Source organism: Scyliorhinus torazame, chromosome 8 (assembly GCF_047496885.1).
Source record: "Scyliorhinus torazame isolate Kashiwa2021f chromosome 8, sScyTor2.1, whole genome shotgun sequence".
Lineage (NCBI taxonomy): Eukaryota > Metazoa > Chordata > Chondrichthyes > Carcharhiniformes > Scyliorhinidae > Scyliorhinus > Scyliorhinus torazame.
Genome location: NC_092714.1, coordinates 76,852,991 through 76,869,616, shown reverse-complemented (window position 1 = coordinate 76,869,616; position 16,626 = coordinate 76,852,991). Strand labels below are relative to the sequence as shown.

At 42.2% G+C, this 16,626-nt stretch overlaps 1 protein-coding gene across 12 annotated transcripts in view; it reads right to left on the bottom strand.

Moving 5' to 3' along the window:
• The window catches only part of caska (calcium/calmodulin-dependent serine protein kinase a), a 783,320-nt gene that overhangs the window by 602,024 nt on the left and 164,670 nt on the right, over positions 1 to 16,626 (bottom strand). For all 12 annotated transcript variants that reach the window (XM_072513849.1, XM_072513855.1, XM_072513858.1 and 9 more), the window contains exon 3: positions 8,953 to 9,058. In XM_072513849.1, the coding sequence (XP_072369950.1) occupies positions 8,953 to 9,058 (106 nt within the window). The remainder of the gene's footprint in view (positions 1 to 8,952; positions 9,059 to 16,626) is intronic.

Sequence of the window (16,626 nt, the reverse complement as noted above, 5' to 3'; positions counted from 1 at the left end):
ACTGTCTCCTCTTCACTACGGATGTCCCATCCCTATATACTTCTATCCCCCACCAGGGGGGCCTGGAGGCTCATTGAGCAGAGGCCCAAATAATCCCTGCCCACCACCACCACTCCTCCATTGGCTGAACCTGTTCTCTCACTCAACAGTTTCTCCTTTATCTTGTCTACTTTCTGCAAATAAAAGGTGCGGCCATGAGTTCTCGCACGGACCCACTTATGCCTGTCTTTTTGTGGAACATTCCTTTTTCCAGTCCGACCCAGGCCCGTTCCCGCAACTCTTTTTCCATTACGTGTCACAACAACCTTGGCAAGTGCATGGTTGATTCCGCCCTACTTGACCCGGAGTCACAACACAGGTGAAATTAGATTTTATTTAAAATACCCAAGGTCCATGGTTGGGCCCAATAAACTACAGTCACCAGGTTTGTAACATTAAAACACAAGTTACCTTTTATTATGTTCAGTATTATAACTAAACGGTCAGAAAATGTAACTGACTGTCTATTTCCCCTTTTTCCAATTCCCCCTTCCAACTCGCCCCCCTCTCTTAATATATGCACACACACAAACAAACAGCACAGATGAGAAAGGGTGGTGGAAAGGGAAAGAAAATATAAATAAAAATAAACGGATAAGGACCTTGACCACTGTGATGACTTCCAGTCAATGTCTTTCTGAAGTTCAGGCTTTTCTTTTTGATCTTCTTCCTTCTAGCCTTAAAATGATTTTCTCTGGCAAGGTTGTCTACTTTCTCTGCAGACTCAGCATCATTTCAGGTTCACAGCAAAGGAAGTATCAGGCACTCATTGCTTTCAGAACAATAGAGCAGATCTTTCACTTCAGCAAGCTGGAAAGAGAGCACGTATCTTTCAAAGTCTAAATACTTCTGCTAAGTTTTCTGAGAAAGCATCACACAGGAACCAATCACTGATCACTGTCAGGCATAATACTGTCCCTGGTGCTGAAGGGTCAGGCTTCTCCACTCCAAAGTACAAAACATGGGAACAGTGTCCTGACAAGCAGGCTGTTTCAACTTTGAATCTTCTGCTTAAAGGCACATTCAGATTCTGGGACCAAAATAATAAAATAAAATAATTGGGAACAGTGGAAATAAACAGGAAGAACTCTTGCAGCTGGTATGACTCTGTCGTTTAGGTTGAGATGTTTTGATGGTCTCTGTAGATCTGTGCTTTCCATAGGAGAACTCCAAACTACACTGCTGTGTGGGCTCCATAGAGAAAGACATTATACATATGAATATTACGCTATACCAAACTTCAAAGTGGAAAATTTCATTTGCGTAACATGCTGCATTTGCTAAATACACAATGCCCACGAACGTAAATTGCTATCTCAAAAAAAAATCACATTTTAGACTGTCTGATGTTTTATACAAGAAAAAAAAATTGGGTTACTTCCTTTTGTGATACTGGATTCTGTGTGGGTTTTACTCTCTATAATTTTTCATCAGTACCAAGAGATGCATGTGGGGTATGGTTTGCAAACATAAAACCATGGCCTGCTCTTTTGAATGGCAAGACCTTAAGTCCACAAGAAAAATTCTACAACCAGAAAAGTAACACTGAAACCATCAATACTAATGCAGTATTTCTTCAAATTACAATCACGTATATAAATTGTAAGTCACTAACTGGTTGAGTCTCTTCAAATGACAATAACGATTATGGGAAGGCTCATGTGGCCTAGTCTGTTGGGAGAACACTATTAATACAATTTAATTATAGCATTATAATGGTAAGCTTAATTATTTCTTTGTGAATTTGCTATTAAGTTGATCAAGAACACAGAAACTATTTTCAGTACCACCCCCATCTCAAATTCTGCTCCCATTTCACTAGTTTTATCATCCTCTCCAGCCACTCAGTAAAGTCGAAATAGGTTGTGCAAATACTTGGCATCCCGGCAGGCCGAGATTTCACATCCTCTCTATCATTAGGATCGATACATGCACTTCTGCAACAATGGCGACAGGTGATCTTATACTGAAGACAGCACGGTAGCACAGTGGTTAGCACAGGGATCCGGCTTCAATTCCAGCCTTGGGTGACTGTGGAGTTTGCACTTTCTCCCAGTGTCTGCGTGAGTTTCATCCAGGTGCTCCGGTTTCCTCCAAAGATGTGCAGGTTAGGTGGATTGGCCACGCTGAACTGCCCCTTAGTATCCAAAGGTTCAGGTGGGGTTATGGGGATAGGCTGGAGTAAGGGCCTGGGTAGGGTGCTCTTTCCAAGGGTTGGTGCAGACTCGATGGGCCGAATGGCCTCCTTCTGCACTGTAAGGATTCTATGAAATTTGGGTAAAACGTTCATCATAGAATTATATAGTAAAGATCATTTGGCTATTAATGTCTGTGCCAGCACTTTGAAAAATTAGACCAATGCTCATCCCCATATTTCTCTCTCCTGTATACATCAAATACCGGGGGGGGGGGACTCTCTCTTACAAGGGGGGACTCTCTCTTACAAGGGGGGGGACTCTCTCTTACAAGGGGGGGGGACTCTCTCTTACAAGGGGGGGGGACTCTCTCTTACAAGGGGGGGGGACTCTCTCTTACAAGGGGGGGGACTCTCTCTTACAAGGGGGGGGACTCTCTCTTACAAGGGGGGGGACTCTCTCTTACAAGGGGGGGGACTCTCTCTTACAAGGGGGGGGACTCTCTCTTACAAGGGGGGGACTCTCTCTTACAAGGGGGGGGACTCTCTCTTACAAGGGGGGGGCCTCTCTCTTACAAGGGGGGACTCTCTCTTACAAGGGGGGACTCTCTCTTACAAGGGGGGGGAGAACTCTCTCTTACAAGGGGGGGGGGGACTCTCTCTTACAAGGGGGGGGACTCTCTCTTACAAGGGGGGGGACTCTCTCTTACAAGGGGGGGGGACTCTCTCTTACAAGGGGGGTCTTGGGTGGGCAGGAGTTGCATTGTGGGTGGACAGGCCTTCCGATGGACTTTGGGGGCAACTCCCTTCAAGAGTTATCTCCTTAGCCCACTGCCAGGTCCACTGCGCCAAATTCTTGCTGGGAAATATCTGGGATATTCAGAGGGCCAGAGATTCACTCAGCCTGCTAATAGGCTGCAAACAGGCCAACGTACCAATTTGCATCCTCCCGCTGGAACATCGGAACAGGATCAGTGCCCTTTCGGATGATGCTGGATTCTACGCCGCATAGAGAACTCCTCTACCAGCGGCAATCGTCAGAGAATCCAGCCCAAAGTCTTTCAAAAATTTGAGCAACAGGTGAAGCTAATTGTTTCATGCTGCTATTACGTCTCAGGTTGAGAGAAATCAGGATAGTAGATGGCTAGTCACTCAGAAGAGTACAAAAGGGCAGGAATTGCAGGAGCTTTTTGGGTGCATGCCACTCTCGGTACTCAGCATTGGAGAATGCTAGGTGGGGTGTGATGAAAGCTTGAACAAGTGCAGTCCAGGCAATAGTACCAATGGGCAAGGGGGTGCACAAGGGAGAACAAGTATAGAAAAGCAGCTGTCATAGGCGATTCCATATTTAGGGGGACAGACTGGCATTTCTCTAACCATCATCGAGAGTGTGTTACCTCTCTGATGCCAGGGTAAAGGTCATGATGGAGAAGATGAACAATATTCTGCTGGGAAATGGAGTGAGTACAGGTACCAATGGCAGAGAGGGAACAAGTACTGCAGTCCTTTGGTCAGACGCTTAGGAACTAGGAAATAATTTTATAAGATAGTGCCAAGTGCCAATGAAAGTAGAAATAGGAAGATAGAGAGGATCAATGTGTGGTGTAATGCATGGCACTAGAGGGAGGACATCAGATTCTTGAGACATTAGGACCAATTCTGCAGTATTGAAAAAGGGTTGCACCTCAACAGGACTGGAACTAGTAACCTTGCTGGGAATTTTAAACTAAATTGGCATAGGACGGGGCACCAGCATATAGAAATAAGAAACAGGAATAAGGTGCATTTAGGAAACAGAGTGTTGAATAGTACTACAGAAGGAAGTAGTCCTTGTCCAGCTTTCCAAGAATTCCATCTCTGATTCATTCCAATCAAGTTTCTGCTCCTGCCACAGTATTGAAACAGCTCTCAAAGTCACAAATAATATCCTATGTGACTGTGGCAAAGGTTATCTATCTCTCATCATCCTCCTTGATTTGTCTGCAGCCGTTGACACATGGCTGACCACATCCTCCTCCAATGCCTCTTCACCGTCACCAAGCTGGTTAGGATTGCATTGGGTTCCATTCTTATCTATACAGAGTTATGAGAACTACTTATTGCATCGAGAGCAGAAGTCAGGAACTTCCAGGGTGGCACGGTGGCACAGTGGTTAGCACTGGGCTCGATCCCAGCCCTGGGTCACTGTCCATGTGGAGTTTGCACGTTCCCCCCGTGCAAGTGTGGGTCTCACTCCCACAACCCAAAAAGATGTGCAGGGTAAGTGGATTAGCCATGCTAAATTGCCCCTTAATTAGAAAAAATAGATTTGGGTACTCTAAATTTATTTTTTAAAAGTAGTCAGAAACTTCTAATCCTGATGGATGGTGGCACTTTTGCACAGATGCAACCCGCTCTCAGGCTGCACAAGTGCAGTTCTGCCATTTATAAGCTATTCAGCAGGACAAGCATGTCTGCACATAAAGAAAGAAAAATAGGTATGTAAACCCAAGTCAGGTGACTGGGAGCAGAGCAACATTGCCTGAAGGTATTCCAGGCAGGGAACAGGGAGAGGTGACAGAAAAAGAAAAAAAAAGTTCCAAAGTGGGGTAGTGACAGGAAAAGGTCCCAGTTCAGTTAACAACAGAGAAACAGACTCCAAACAGAGAAAGGATTGCGGGAAGCAAGACTTTAAGCAAAGAAAGCAGTCAAAAGTTGGTGACACTGGCTGCGGGCTACTGGTACAAATATACCCCTTTGGTGGAGTAGTGTTTAGCTTGGCACGGCTGAAGGGCTGAATTCATGCTCGATGCTTCAGTGCACACTCGGGAATTGAGGGAACAGAATTTCAGGAAACGAAATTGAACCCCTGCAAGGTGACGCAGTCAGAGTTACAGCAACATTTGGAGAGAAGTCCCAGGCAAGATCTTCAAAGGTGAAGACTGGAGTCCCTTGTGAGAGAAGGGGTTTCCATGAAATTGGTTGATTCAATGTTACACATGTCTGGGTGGGGGGGTTAAGAGAAATTCCTGGAACCTGCTTTGTTCGCAATTGGCATTTATTGGACAGTGTGGCATGTTTCACCACAGCTTATCTGTTAACTCGCATGTACCTCATGTTAACCCTGAATATTGGAATACAAGATTAAATATTGTAAACCATTTCATTTTTCTGATTCTGTGAAGTTTATTTTTGTTTGTTTAAAACCCGTGGAATTTTGTGGCTTTCTTCGCTGAGAAAGTGTCTTCAATCTCAAACCTCGTCTACTTTAAACAAAACAGGATTGGTCCCTCACCAACAACTTGGGGGGTCTGGCCCAGAATCTTAATAATATTCAAAGCCAGATAAACACCTACAATGGTTTATTTTCTTGTTTCTGTGACGTTGCTTCATACAACCAAAGATCCACCCTAGGCATTTTTCTAATATCCATACATGGGCTCCTCCTTCGTGACACCGTCTGAAAACACAGCATTAAGTTCTCATTTGTATGCTGACATCACTTAGTTCTACCTCACCACCACCTTTCTCAAACTCTCCACTGTATAGACTGTCAGACTGCTTATCCAATATCCAGTACTGGATGAACAGAAATTTCCTTAATCAAATATTAGGAAGACTGCAACAATTGTCTTTAGTCCCCGATGTAGGAGCAGTTTCAAGGCCTGTGTATTGAGTCGGCTTCCACGTGGGCTTTTCTCCTGTGGCTCAACTCAGTACAAAGAGCAGCAGACACATCAACAATCTGAAGATGGTTTTATTTTCTACAAGCTTGCATTCATGTACATGAGAGATAAGACCTGGAAAGCTGCCAAGATTCTTCTACAGAACAAAGACACAAACTCAGCACATATACAACTTTCAAAAATCAATAGCCCTTCCCAATTGGACGCGAACCAATCCCTGAAGCTGCTATGTTTAAACTTATCCAATAGAATCACAAGCAATGTTCAAACTTCACCCAATAGAATCGCAAGCAACCCATGATTAATCCTCATCCTGACAGCTATGTAGAATCTCAGCATCCTGTGCTGATTGTGAGAAACAGAACAACAGAACCAGCACCCTGGATTGTTTCACAAAGACATGATGTCAGAAGTAATGTCCTTTTGGTCAAGTTAGCTATCCTAAATCTGATTTGATTACTTATTACTGCTATGTCCTAAAAATGCAAATTTAATGGTTAATAATGATTACTACGTACTCTCCCTATAATCCATCTCAATCCTTAATAAAGTAATTTATGTAAAACTACTATAAGTGGCATGCTAACTATTCAGTTTTAAGAGGTATCATCGTTGAACCCTCCCCCCCTTCACCCTACATAAACTCAATTTCCTAGCAACCTTTGTCATCCTTCTCCCTCGCAACTGTTTGGAACTTAACTAGGCTGTTCATAACTGAGGTCATCACATTTGACGCAGAGATAAACTGCCAACCACAACATACCCATGCTGTTACTGAGACCGTTTATTTCCACCTCCTTAGCATTGCCCAACTCCTACTTACTTCAGCTATCTGCTGCTGAAGCCATCATAATGTCCCTGTTAACTCTACACCATTCTGGGATCTGAATTTCCCAAAGCACTCCTGGCCAGCATCTCATGTTCTGGGAACTTGAGATCATCCAAAATTCTGTTGCCTGTAGACTAACTTTCACCAGGACCCGTTCACTCTTGTTCTCGCTGACCTACTATGACACCTCATGAAGCAATGAGTTGATTTAAAATTTTCACCTTTTTTCCCCCAAATCCCTTCATGGTCTCATTCACCCCTAGACTTGTAATCTCCTCCTGCTCTACAACCTTCTGACATATTTTCCAATTCTAGCTTATTGAGCATTCCTGATTTTAATTGTTCTACTATTGGTGGGCATGGCTCCAGCTGTTAAGCCCAAAGCACTGGAATTCCCTTCCAAAGTTTCTTATCTTTCCACCTCTCTTTCCTTCTGCAAGGCATTCTGCAAAACCTACCCCTTTTACCACAAGCTTTAGGCCATCTGCCTTAATATCTCATGTGCCATCATTGAAACCATGGAAATTCTACAGCGCAGAAGGAGGCCATTGAGTCTGCATCGACCCTCTGAAAGAGCACCGTACCTAGGCCCACTCCCCTGCCCTATCCCCATAACCTGCACATCTTTTGAACACTATGGGGCAATTTTAGCATGGCCAAACCACCCAACCTGCACATCTTTGGACTGTGGGGGGAAACCCCATGCAGACACGGAGAAAATGCAAACTTCACACAGTGACCCAAGGCTAGAATTGAACCTGGGCCCCTGTAGTTGTGAGGCAGTAGCGCTAACCATTGTGCCACGTTTGACAACATCCCTGTGAAGCACCTTGTGATGTTTGACTACGTTAAAGGTGTCAGGTAAAATACTGTTGTTTTAATTTGATGCCTTATAGCATGTGAGTACATTAGGCAGTGAGGCCGAAGAGCATTACATACCACTCATCTAAATTAACTGTTATCTGCAGGGTTTGGCCCTTCTCCACAGCATCTTTGGATTTACCTGCAGAAGTTCCTTTCTTGTATAGTCCTGACATTAGTACAAATTTTACTGTCATTTGCGAACTTGCAAACAATTCTCTAATCACCTACATCTAAGTAATTTATAAAAATAAAAACAATGGCACCCAAGACCAAATCTTGCCAGACACCATAAGTAACCACTTCCAAGTGGATCCTTAGTCATTTATCTCAACATTCTGACAATACAGCTAATTCGTAATCCATTGTAACAGGTCTCCAGTGATGCCACAAGTTCTACCACATACAGTAACTTACTGTGGGCGACCATATCAAAGGCTTTCAGGAAGTCCAAGTTGACAACTGGGATGGCCTTGTCCAGTAAATGTGTAACTGCCTAAAATAATTCTAATGGTTAGTGCGACACAACTTCCTTTTCCAAAATTCCTGTTGAATATTACTGATATCTTCCCTATCTAGATCATTGAATGTATTGCTTATTTTGCCATAAAGTATCTTACTGATAATAAATGTCAGGCTTGTGGGTTGTACATTTCTGGATATGACGGATCACCCTTTTTGAAAATCAGCACTAGATCAGCATCATTCTAATTCAAGAAACAATCCTAGACTCCAGCGGGCTGTTAATGATAAGGGCAAGGGGCTTACAAATCACTGTTCCCAGCTTTTTAAAACTTTAATTATTACAAAGATAGATTTGGATGAGGGAATATGAAAGGAGGTTCAACTGGAGCATAAATGTCATTATGCATTGGTTGGGCCGAATGTCCTGTTTCAGTGTCTATATCTTAAGTAAACCCCAAGCTGAATGTTATCAAGACCCGTGGCCAAATCTAATGTAACATTCTTCATTTTTCATGCAGTACTATCAGTTTCAGTAACAGCTCAAAATAAATCACATATAACAAACTCATTACTGTTACTATGTCAATATAAATGGCAATCATTTTGCATATACATTTCAAAATCTCACAAAAAGCAATGCTAATTGTTTTTGTTTTCTGGTGACCCTGATTGAGGGAGGAACATTAGCCAAAAGGGACTGGAAGAATTCCCTGCACTTCTTTCAATATCATGAGATTTTAACATCCATTTGGAGCATCAGAACAAACAGATTAGCCTATGGTTTCATGTCTCATGAAAACACAGGTTCTAGCAATGACAAATTCCTCAGCATTACACTGGTTTACTTTCCATGATGACATGCTCATGTTTAGAGTGGATCCTAAACCCACTAAAATTATTATAAATGCTACCAATTGAACATACAAAAAAAGAGTGACAAAACAATTCAGATTGCTTACAATTCAAAGACCATATAGAGCATTCCATCCGAGCTGTATGTTTCCAGTAGTTCCACAATGTGTGGATGTTTCAGCATATGACAGATACTGGCTTCCCTCTTCAAATCTGAGAAAATATAAATGTAATTGCAGTTACAAATTTATAATATTCACAGATAAATTACACTAATATGACTATAGGATTATAGTTTAGGAATATTTGGAGGTTTCAATGTTCTTGCTGTTATCAAGAAATTATATTCATAAATTGTAAAAGCCCCGGCAGAGCACCTGTGTGCCAATTCAAATAGGTTATGTACAGCTTTCACTTAAAATTGAGAAATCACTAATGGCTATGAACCCATTCTCAGAGATCCATAGCTAGGAACAAGGCCCGTTACAGAACACTGTGCAATTTGAATAGTACAAACTAGCATCCTGCCCAAGTCGAGAAGACAAAATAGCCGATGATGAATCTTTTTAAAAAAATGTATTTTATTGCCAACATGTATCAAAACAGGTTACAACACATAAACACTACGGGAAACATACTTCCCAGCAATCAACTATACAGTCTATACAAATTTTCCCCCCTTTTTCAGCCCCCCCCCCCCCCCCGCGCGACGAAAGTCTCCTCAAACACGGTCACAAACATCCCCACCTTTTCTCAAACCCATCTGCAGTGCCCCTTAACCTATCTGATCCAACCACAGGAAGTTGTACAGGTCACCCAACCAAGCCGCTACCCCCGGTGGCGATGCCAACCGCCACTCCAGTAAAATTTGCCACCGCGCAATCAAAGGCGAAGGCCACGACATCGGCCTTCCTCCTCTCCATGGCTTCTCTGAAACCCCAAATATCACCACCAAAGGGTCCAGGGCCACCTCCTCCTCCACTATCCTGGCTAAGACCGCGAACACTCCCGCCCAGAATCTTCCCAATTTTTGCAACCCCAAAACATGTGCGCGTGATTCGCTGGCCCCTGCCTCTCACACTCATCTGCTACCCCCTGAAAGAACCCACTCATTCTCGCCCAAGTCATATGCACCCTGTGTCAATTATGTATCTTTACAAGATTGTGTTGTGACCAGTTAAGTTCCGTGTTACGTTTAGATAGCCCTTTGCAGAAAGGATCTTGCTACCATGGGAAAAGGTACATGTATATTTACAAAGATAATACCAGCGATGAGTAAATATAGGCTGAGTAATTGAACTCATGAAGGCCCTGCCTTCTCAACCTTGCCCCTCACTTGAGGTGTGATGATCCTCAGGTTAAATCACTACCAGTCAGCTCTCCCCCTCAAAGGGGAAAGTAGCTTATGGTCATCTGGGACTATGGCGACTTTACCTTAATTCAACTGCACAGCACCTGATTTTTCGGCTGCCAAACAACTTCCTAAGGCTCTAACATGGTTGGTTGGAAGGGCATATTCATTTCAAGCCAAAAGTGCAGCATCTGCCATTTTGCTTCCGGAATAAAAACAGCACGCTAGAGACCATGCCTGAAATAAATATTAGACATATGATAACAAGGAACTAATGCTTGTTTGAGGGCCGCTCTGTAATTCTAACTGTTCTAAAAACCCACCTGATTCACTACTGTCCTTTAGGAAAGGAAACTTGCTGTCCTGAACTAATCTGGCCTACATGACTTCAATCCGAAAGCAACATGGTTGATTCTTAACTACCCTCTGAAGTGACCTAGCAAGCCAGTCAGTTCAGGGTCGATCGGAGATGGGCAACAAATATTGGCCATACCAGAGATTCTTTAAAAAAAATTTTTTTTTAAATTAATTTAGAATACCCAATTCATTTTTTGCCAATTAAGGGGCAATTTAGCGTGGCCAATCCACCTATCTGCACATCTTTGGGTTGTGGGGGTGAAACACACGCAAACAAGGAGACAATGTGCAAACTCCACACGGACAGTGACCTAGAGCCGGGACCGAACCTGGGACCTCGGCGCCGTGAGGCAACAGGGCCAATCCACTGCACCACCGTGCTGCCCTTGGCCATACCAGAGATGCCCACATCCCATGAAAGAATAAAGAATTTGTTGCCATTGTTTCCCCAAATCCTAAATCAGAGTATCACAAAATTATATAGTAATGATACAGGAGGTCATTCTCAAATCTAATATTAATTATTTGTGACACCAAGATGATCTATCTACACCGTCACAGAGACTGTCTATTTCCATCTCTGTAACATCACTAGACTCCATCCTTGTCTCAGGTCATCTGCTGCTGAAATCTTCATCAATGCGTCTTGGCTATTTTAAGGTACTCCTGGCTGATCTACACGTTCTCTCTGTTGCAAACTTGAGATCATTCAAACTCAACTTGACTGCCTGTGTCCTATCTCACACCAAGTTCATTTCATCCATCATTCCTGAGCTCACTGATCTACACTAGCTCTCTTAAGCAATGCCACAACTTCACCTTTCATCCTTATTTTCGAATACCTCCACTTCGTTTCACCTCCTTATCCCTCATCTCCTCTCCCATCCAGATCACTGTACCCCTTCAATTATAACCTTTAGAGCATTCACAATTTAAACCGATCCCCTAATGGCAGATGTGCCTTCAACTGTCTCAGCCTTAAACTGGAATTTCCTCCCTAAATCTCGTCACCCCTCTTTCCTCCTTGAAGGTGCACTTAAAACGCACCTCCCTGACAAAGCTTTTGATCCTCTGGCCTAATAACTCTATATGGCTTACCTTTCTCAATGTCAAAATTTGCAAATTTTCCTGTGAAGAGCCTTGGGATGTTTCATGATATAAAATGCACCATAGTTTTTGCTGTTGTTTATATGGACTGTTGTGCCTGCGCCAACTCTTTGAAGGAGCTATCAAATTAATCGCACAACCCTGACTTCCCTTATTATGCTTTTCTCATTTATTTATTCATGGAATGTGAGAGTTGCTGGCTATGCTAGCCTTTATTGCCCCATCCTAAATTGCTTCTTGAACCGCTGCAGTCAATGTTGTGTAGGCACACCCATAGTGCTATTATGAAGAGAATTCCAGTGATACTGAAGGAATGACAATATAATTCCTAGTCAAGATGGTGGGAACTTTGGGAAGTCAGTTGGTGAAATACTTACCACAAAATTCCCAGCATATAACCTTCTCTTGTTGCCACAGTATTTAATATTTAGTCAATAGGATGTTGACAGCGGGGGATTCATAAAAGGTTTGAAGTAAAACACAGGAATGTTTTAAAGTAACCACATACTTTCAGATCAAATGAGAGGCTTAAAGCACAAGATAAGTTTCTATCATTTCTATCTGAAGTCGTCACGTGTGTCACATTGCCATGGAAATGGGTTGGGAGGGGAAAGTCATTTTGGTTACTATATTTCTGCTGCTTTTGGCCAGTCAATTTGGAAACAGTCTGCCATAAGGCAATCTGTGCCTGCCAGGAATTGGGAAGAAGAGAAGTAGAAACCAAGGGGGTGAAGTTTCTATGGGACATGATGCAAAATGCAAGTGGAGCCCATGCTCAGAATGAAAAGTCAAAATTTAATAGAAATTGAAAATTGCCAGAACTGCCTAGTAAAGCTAGCGAAAGAGATCAGCACTGATATCCTCGCACAGAGAATAAGTTCTGGAAGTCTAAGTGCCAGACTGGGAAAATAAGAACAATCAGAATGAATCCCGGGTTTGGTTCCAAAAACAAATGAAGGAATGTTCAAGAAACTGTAAAACCCAGGAGTTCTTGGTTGAAAGTTAAAGGTAGAACGGGGAAAGTTCTGTTCAGAATTTTGATTTCCAAGTATAAATGCTTGCAAGATTTAGTGTTAAGCTAGTCGTGCTTTTTCTTTTATCAGTAAAAGTTTTTTCTTTTATAAATGTAAAATCTTGTTGCATGGAATTTTCAATTAATAACTGGGAATTCAAATTTCTTTGAAGCAGACTAAGAAGAACTGAGGAATGAAAAGACAGGATTACAATGCATGTATATTAACAAATGTGGTGAATAAGGTTGATGAACTACAAGCTTAAATAGCAGTGACTATATCACTACTATAGCCAAGTATAGTAATAAAGGAAACATGGCTTAATATACAAGGAGGAAAGGGTTCAGAAAAGATAGAGAAGGAAAACAAGGGAGGTGGAGTAGTAGTAATGATTAGAGAAGACATTGTAGTGTTGGAAAAAGGGGATATCCTTGAGGGGGCAAGGACAGGGTCATTTTGCTTAGAGCTGAGAAGCAAAAACTCTAAGATCACACTATTTGGGTTATTCTACATGCCTCCAAATATAGAGAGGTAAAGGAAAACATCTATAGGGAAATCACAGAAATATTCAAGAACTCGGATCTCAACTGTTTACAATCTATATAAATGAGGGACAGAGTGCAACATAGCAACATTTACAGATTATACTAAAATAGGTGGGAAAGCAGGCAGTGAAGAAGAGATAAACATATTACAGATGGATATAGATAGCCTCGGAGATTGGGCCAAAATTTGGCAGATGAAGTTTAATGTAGATAAGTGTGAGGTTATTTATTTTGGCCGAAAAAGTAGAAATGTAAATTATTATCTTTGTTCATGAATCGCAGAAAGTCGTTATGCAGGTACAGCATTGCAGTTAAAAAGGCAAATGGAATGTTAGCGTTTATTGCAAAAGTAATGGAGTTTCAAAGTAGAGAAGTGCTGTTGCAATTGTGTAGGGTGTTGGTGAGATCACATCTTGAGTATTTGTCCAGTTTTGGTCTCCTTAGTTGAGGAAGGACATGTTGGCATTGGAGGCTGTTCAGAAGAGGTTCACCAGATTGATTCCGTGAATGAAAGGGTTGACGTATGAGGAGAGATTAGACAGTTTGGGCTTATACTTGCTGCTACCTAGAAGGATGAGAGCGGATCTGATCGAGGTATATAAAATACTAAAAGGGATTAATAAAGTAAACATAGACCAACTGCTCCCCCTTGTGGGGCAACCTAGAATGAGAGGTCACTGATATAGGTTGAGAGGCTGTAAATTTAGAACGGAGGTGAGGAGAAACTACTTCTAGCAAAGGCTGGTGAATTTGTGGAACTCACTGCCCCATAGTGCGGTGAAATCGGAGTCATTAAATGGCTTCAAGAAGGAGATAGATATATTTCTGATTTAAAAAAAGGGTTTAAGAGATATGGCAAACAGCTGGGGATTTGAGACCAAGATGAGATCAGCCATGATCTGATTGAATGGCGGAGCAGGCTCAAAGGGCTGAATTGCCTCTTCTGCTCCTAATTCCTATGTTCCTATAACTAGAGCGTAGAAATACAGGGGAACTTGAGTTACCTAAATATCAGTTGGGATAATGTTTAGAGTAAAGGGTAAAGATTGGGCAGAAGTTCTGAAATATGTTCAGGAGAAGTTCCTTGATTAGTATGTTCACAACCCAATTAGAAAGGAGATACTGGTGCTGGGAAATCAAGTGGGCAAGTGCCAGTGAGGGCAAAGCTAAAGGTGGTGCACAAAGTGCTCCTAACGAGGACCCGACTGAGTGGGCTCTTTCCGGAGGTCGAGGACAAATGTGAACCGTGTCAGGGAGGCCTGGCCAAACACACCCACATGTTCTGGGTGTGTCCTAGACTCGTCAGGTACTGGATGACCTACTTTGAGGCAATGTCCAGGGTTATGAGAGCGAGGTGGAGCAATTCCCAAAAGTGGCAATGTTCGGATTTTCAGATCAGCCAGAGATAATGACAAAAAGGACGGTGAATGACACACATCTGGTGAATTTTTCAAGTTAAAATGAGATCAAATAGAATAGATTGAAGAGGGTGGAAGTGAAGACGAAAATAAGACTGGAAAACAGAGCATAAGAATTGGCAGTCAACATCAGAAGGAAACAAAATCTTCCACAAAAATGCAAATAAATTTGTGGATAGCAAAAGATGGAGTGGATTCGGTTAGGGACAAAAAAGGGTGCGTATATGCTCAGAATTTATGAACATAAGAAATAGGAGCAGCGGTAGGCCATTAAGCCCTCACGCCTTTCCCACCATTCAGTACGATTATGGCTGATGTGTATTTTGAATACACATTCCCCTTTAACCCTAAGTTTTTATTAAAATTTCCAATTAAGGGGCAATTTAGCATGGCCAATCCACCTACCCTGCACAAATTTTGGTTGTGGGGGGTGAGACCCACGCAGACATGGGGAGAATGTGCAAACTCCACACGGACAGTGAACCCGGACCAGGACCAAACCCGGGTCCTTGGCACCATGAGGCAGCAATGCTAATCATCGCGCCACTACCCCTGATAACTTTTGATTTCTTAGAATCATAGAATTTACAGTGCAGCCTGACAAGAATCTTATCTCAGCCTGAAAAATATTCAGTGAACCCACCTCCACCCCCTTCTGAAGCAGAGAGTTCCAATGTTGCACAACCGTCTGGGAGGAAAAAATCCTGTTCATCTCTGTCCTATGAGGGTGACCCCAAATTTTAAAACAATGCCCCTAGTTCTGGACTAACCCACAAGAGAAAACATCCGCTGCATGTCCACCATGTCAAGATCATTCAGGATTTTATATACTTCAATCAAGTTACCCCTCACTCTTCTAAACATGTGGAAACATGCCCAGCCAATCTAACCTTTCCTCATCTGCCAACCCGCTCATTCCAGGAATCAATCTAGTAAACCTCTTCTAAATCACTTCCCATGGTGGTTCGTCCTTCCTTAAATAAGGAGACCAAAACTGCACAAAATATTCGATATTGCCAATCCCCTGTATACCTGAAGCATAACATCTTTATCTTTATGTTCCATTCTGCTTGTCATAAGCAAAAGCATTCCATTACCCTTCTTAATTACTTGCTGTACCTACATACTAACTTATTATGACTCATGCACGAGAAGAACATTTAAATCTCTCTGTTCCTCGGAATTCTTCATTTAAATAATACTTTTTAAATTTTTTCTGTCAAAGTGAACAACTTCACATTTTCCCACATTATACTCCATCTGCCAAATTTCTGACCACTCAGTCAACCTATCTATATCCGTATGCCCTCTTCACAACATACCCTCCTACCTATCAGCTTCCAGCCTTCACTTCCCCCATCTAAGTAATTGATATGAAGTGTAAAAGGTTGATGCTTCAGCACAGACCCCTGCAGGACTTCAATCATCACATTCTGCCAATCAGAAAAAGACCCAGTTACGTAAACTCTCGGTTTTCTGCAGCCAATCGTCTATCCATGCAATTACAGGTAAATCCCTGGTAGTACTATCCTGGAATGACTGCTTGGAAGAGAAAGATCCTTTCAAGTAACAGCCTATAGATCCTTCTGTCTGTGTCAGACTACTGCTTAACCTGACAATTGTGGCAAAAGCTACGATTCAGCTTAAAGATCCAAGCATAACTAAAAGTTAAACTGCCTGCTACAGACCTGGTTCCTCCCATTAATTACATCATCTTTATCTCACTCAGATTCCCTGACCCGCTTATCAAAGTACAAACACAAGGTCTCAAATTATCTACTCTTCAGGGAATCTCCAGCAATCATAACAAAATTCCATTAGTTCTCTCTTTGTAAACACATACACGGTTGGAATGAATGGTAATTTAGTTTTAACTGCACGTTTTGTAGCCGCAGATTCTGGAAACCTTAACCTAGATTATTTAATAACATTACAAACATTACTGCAACAGATAGAAAATACAATATATATACCAATTTCTTAGATCAAT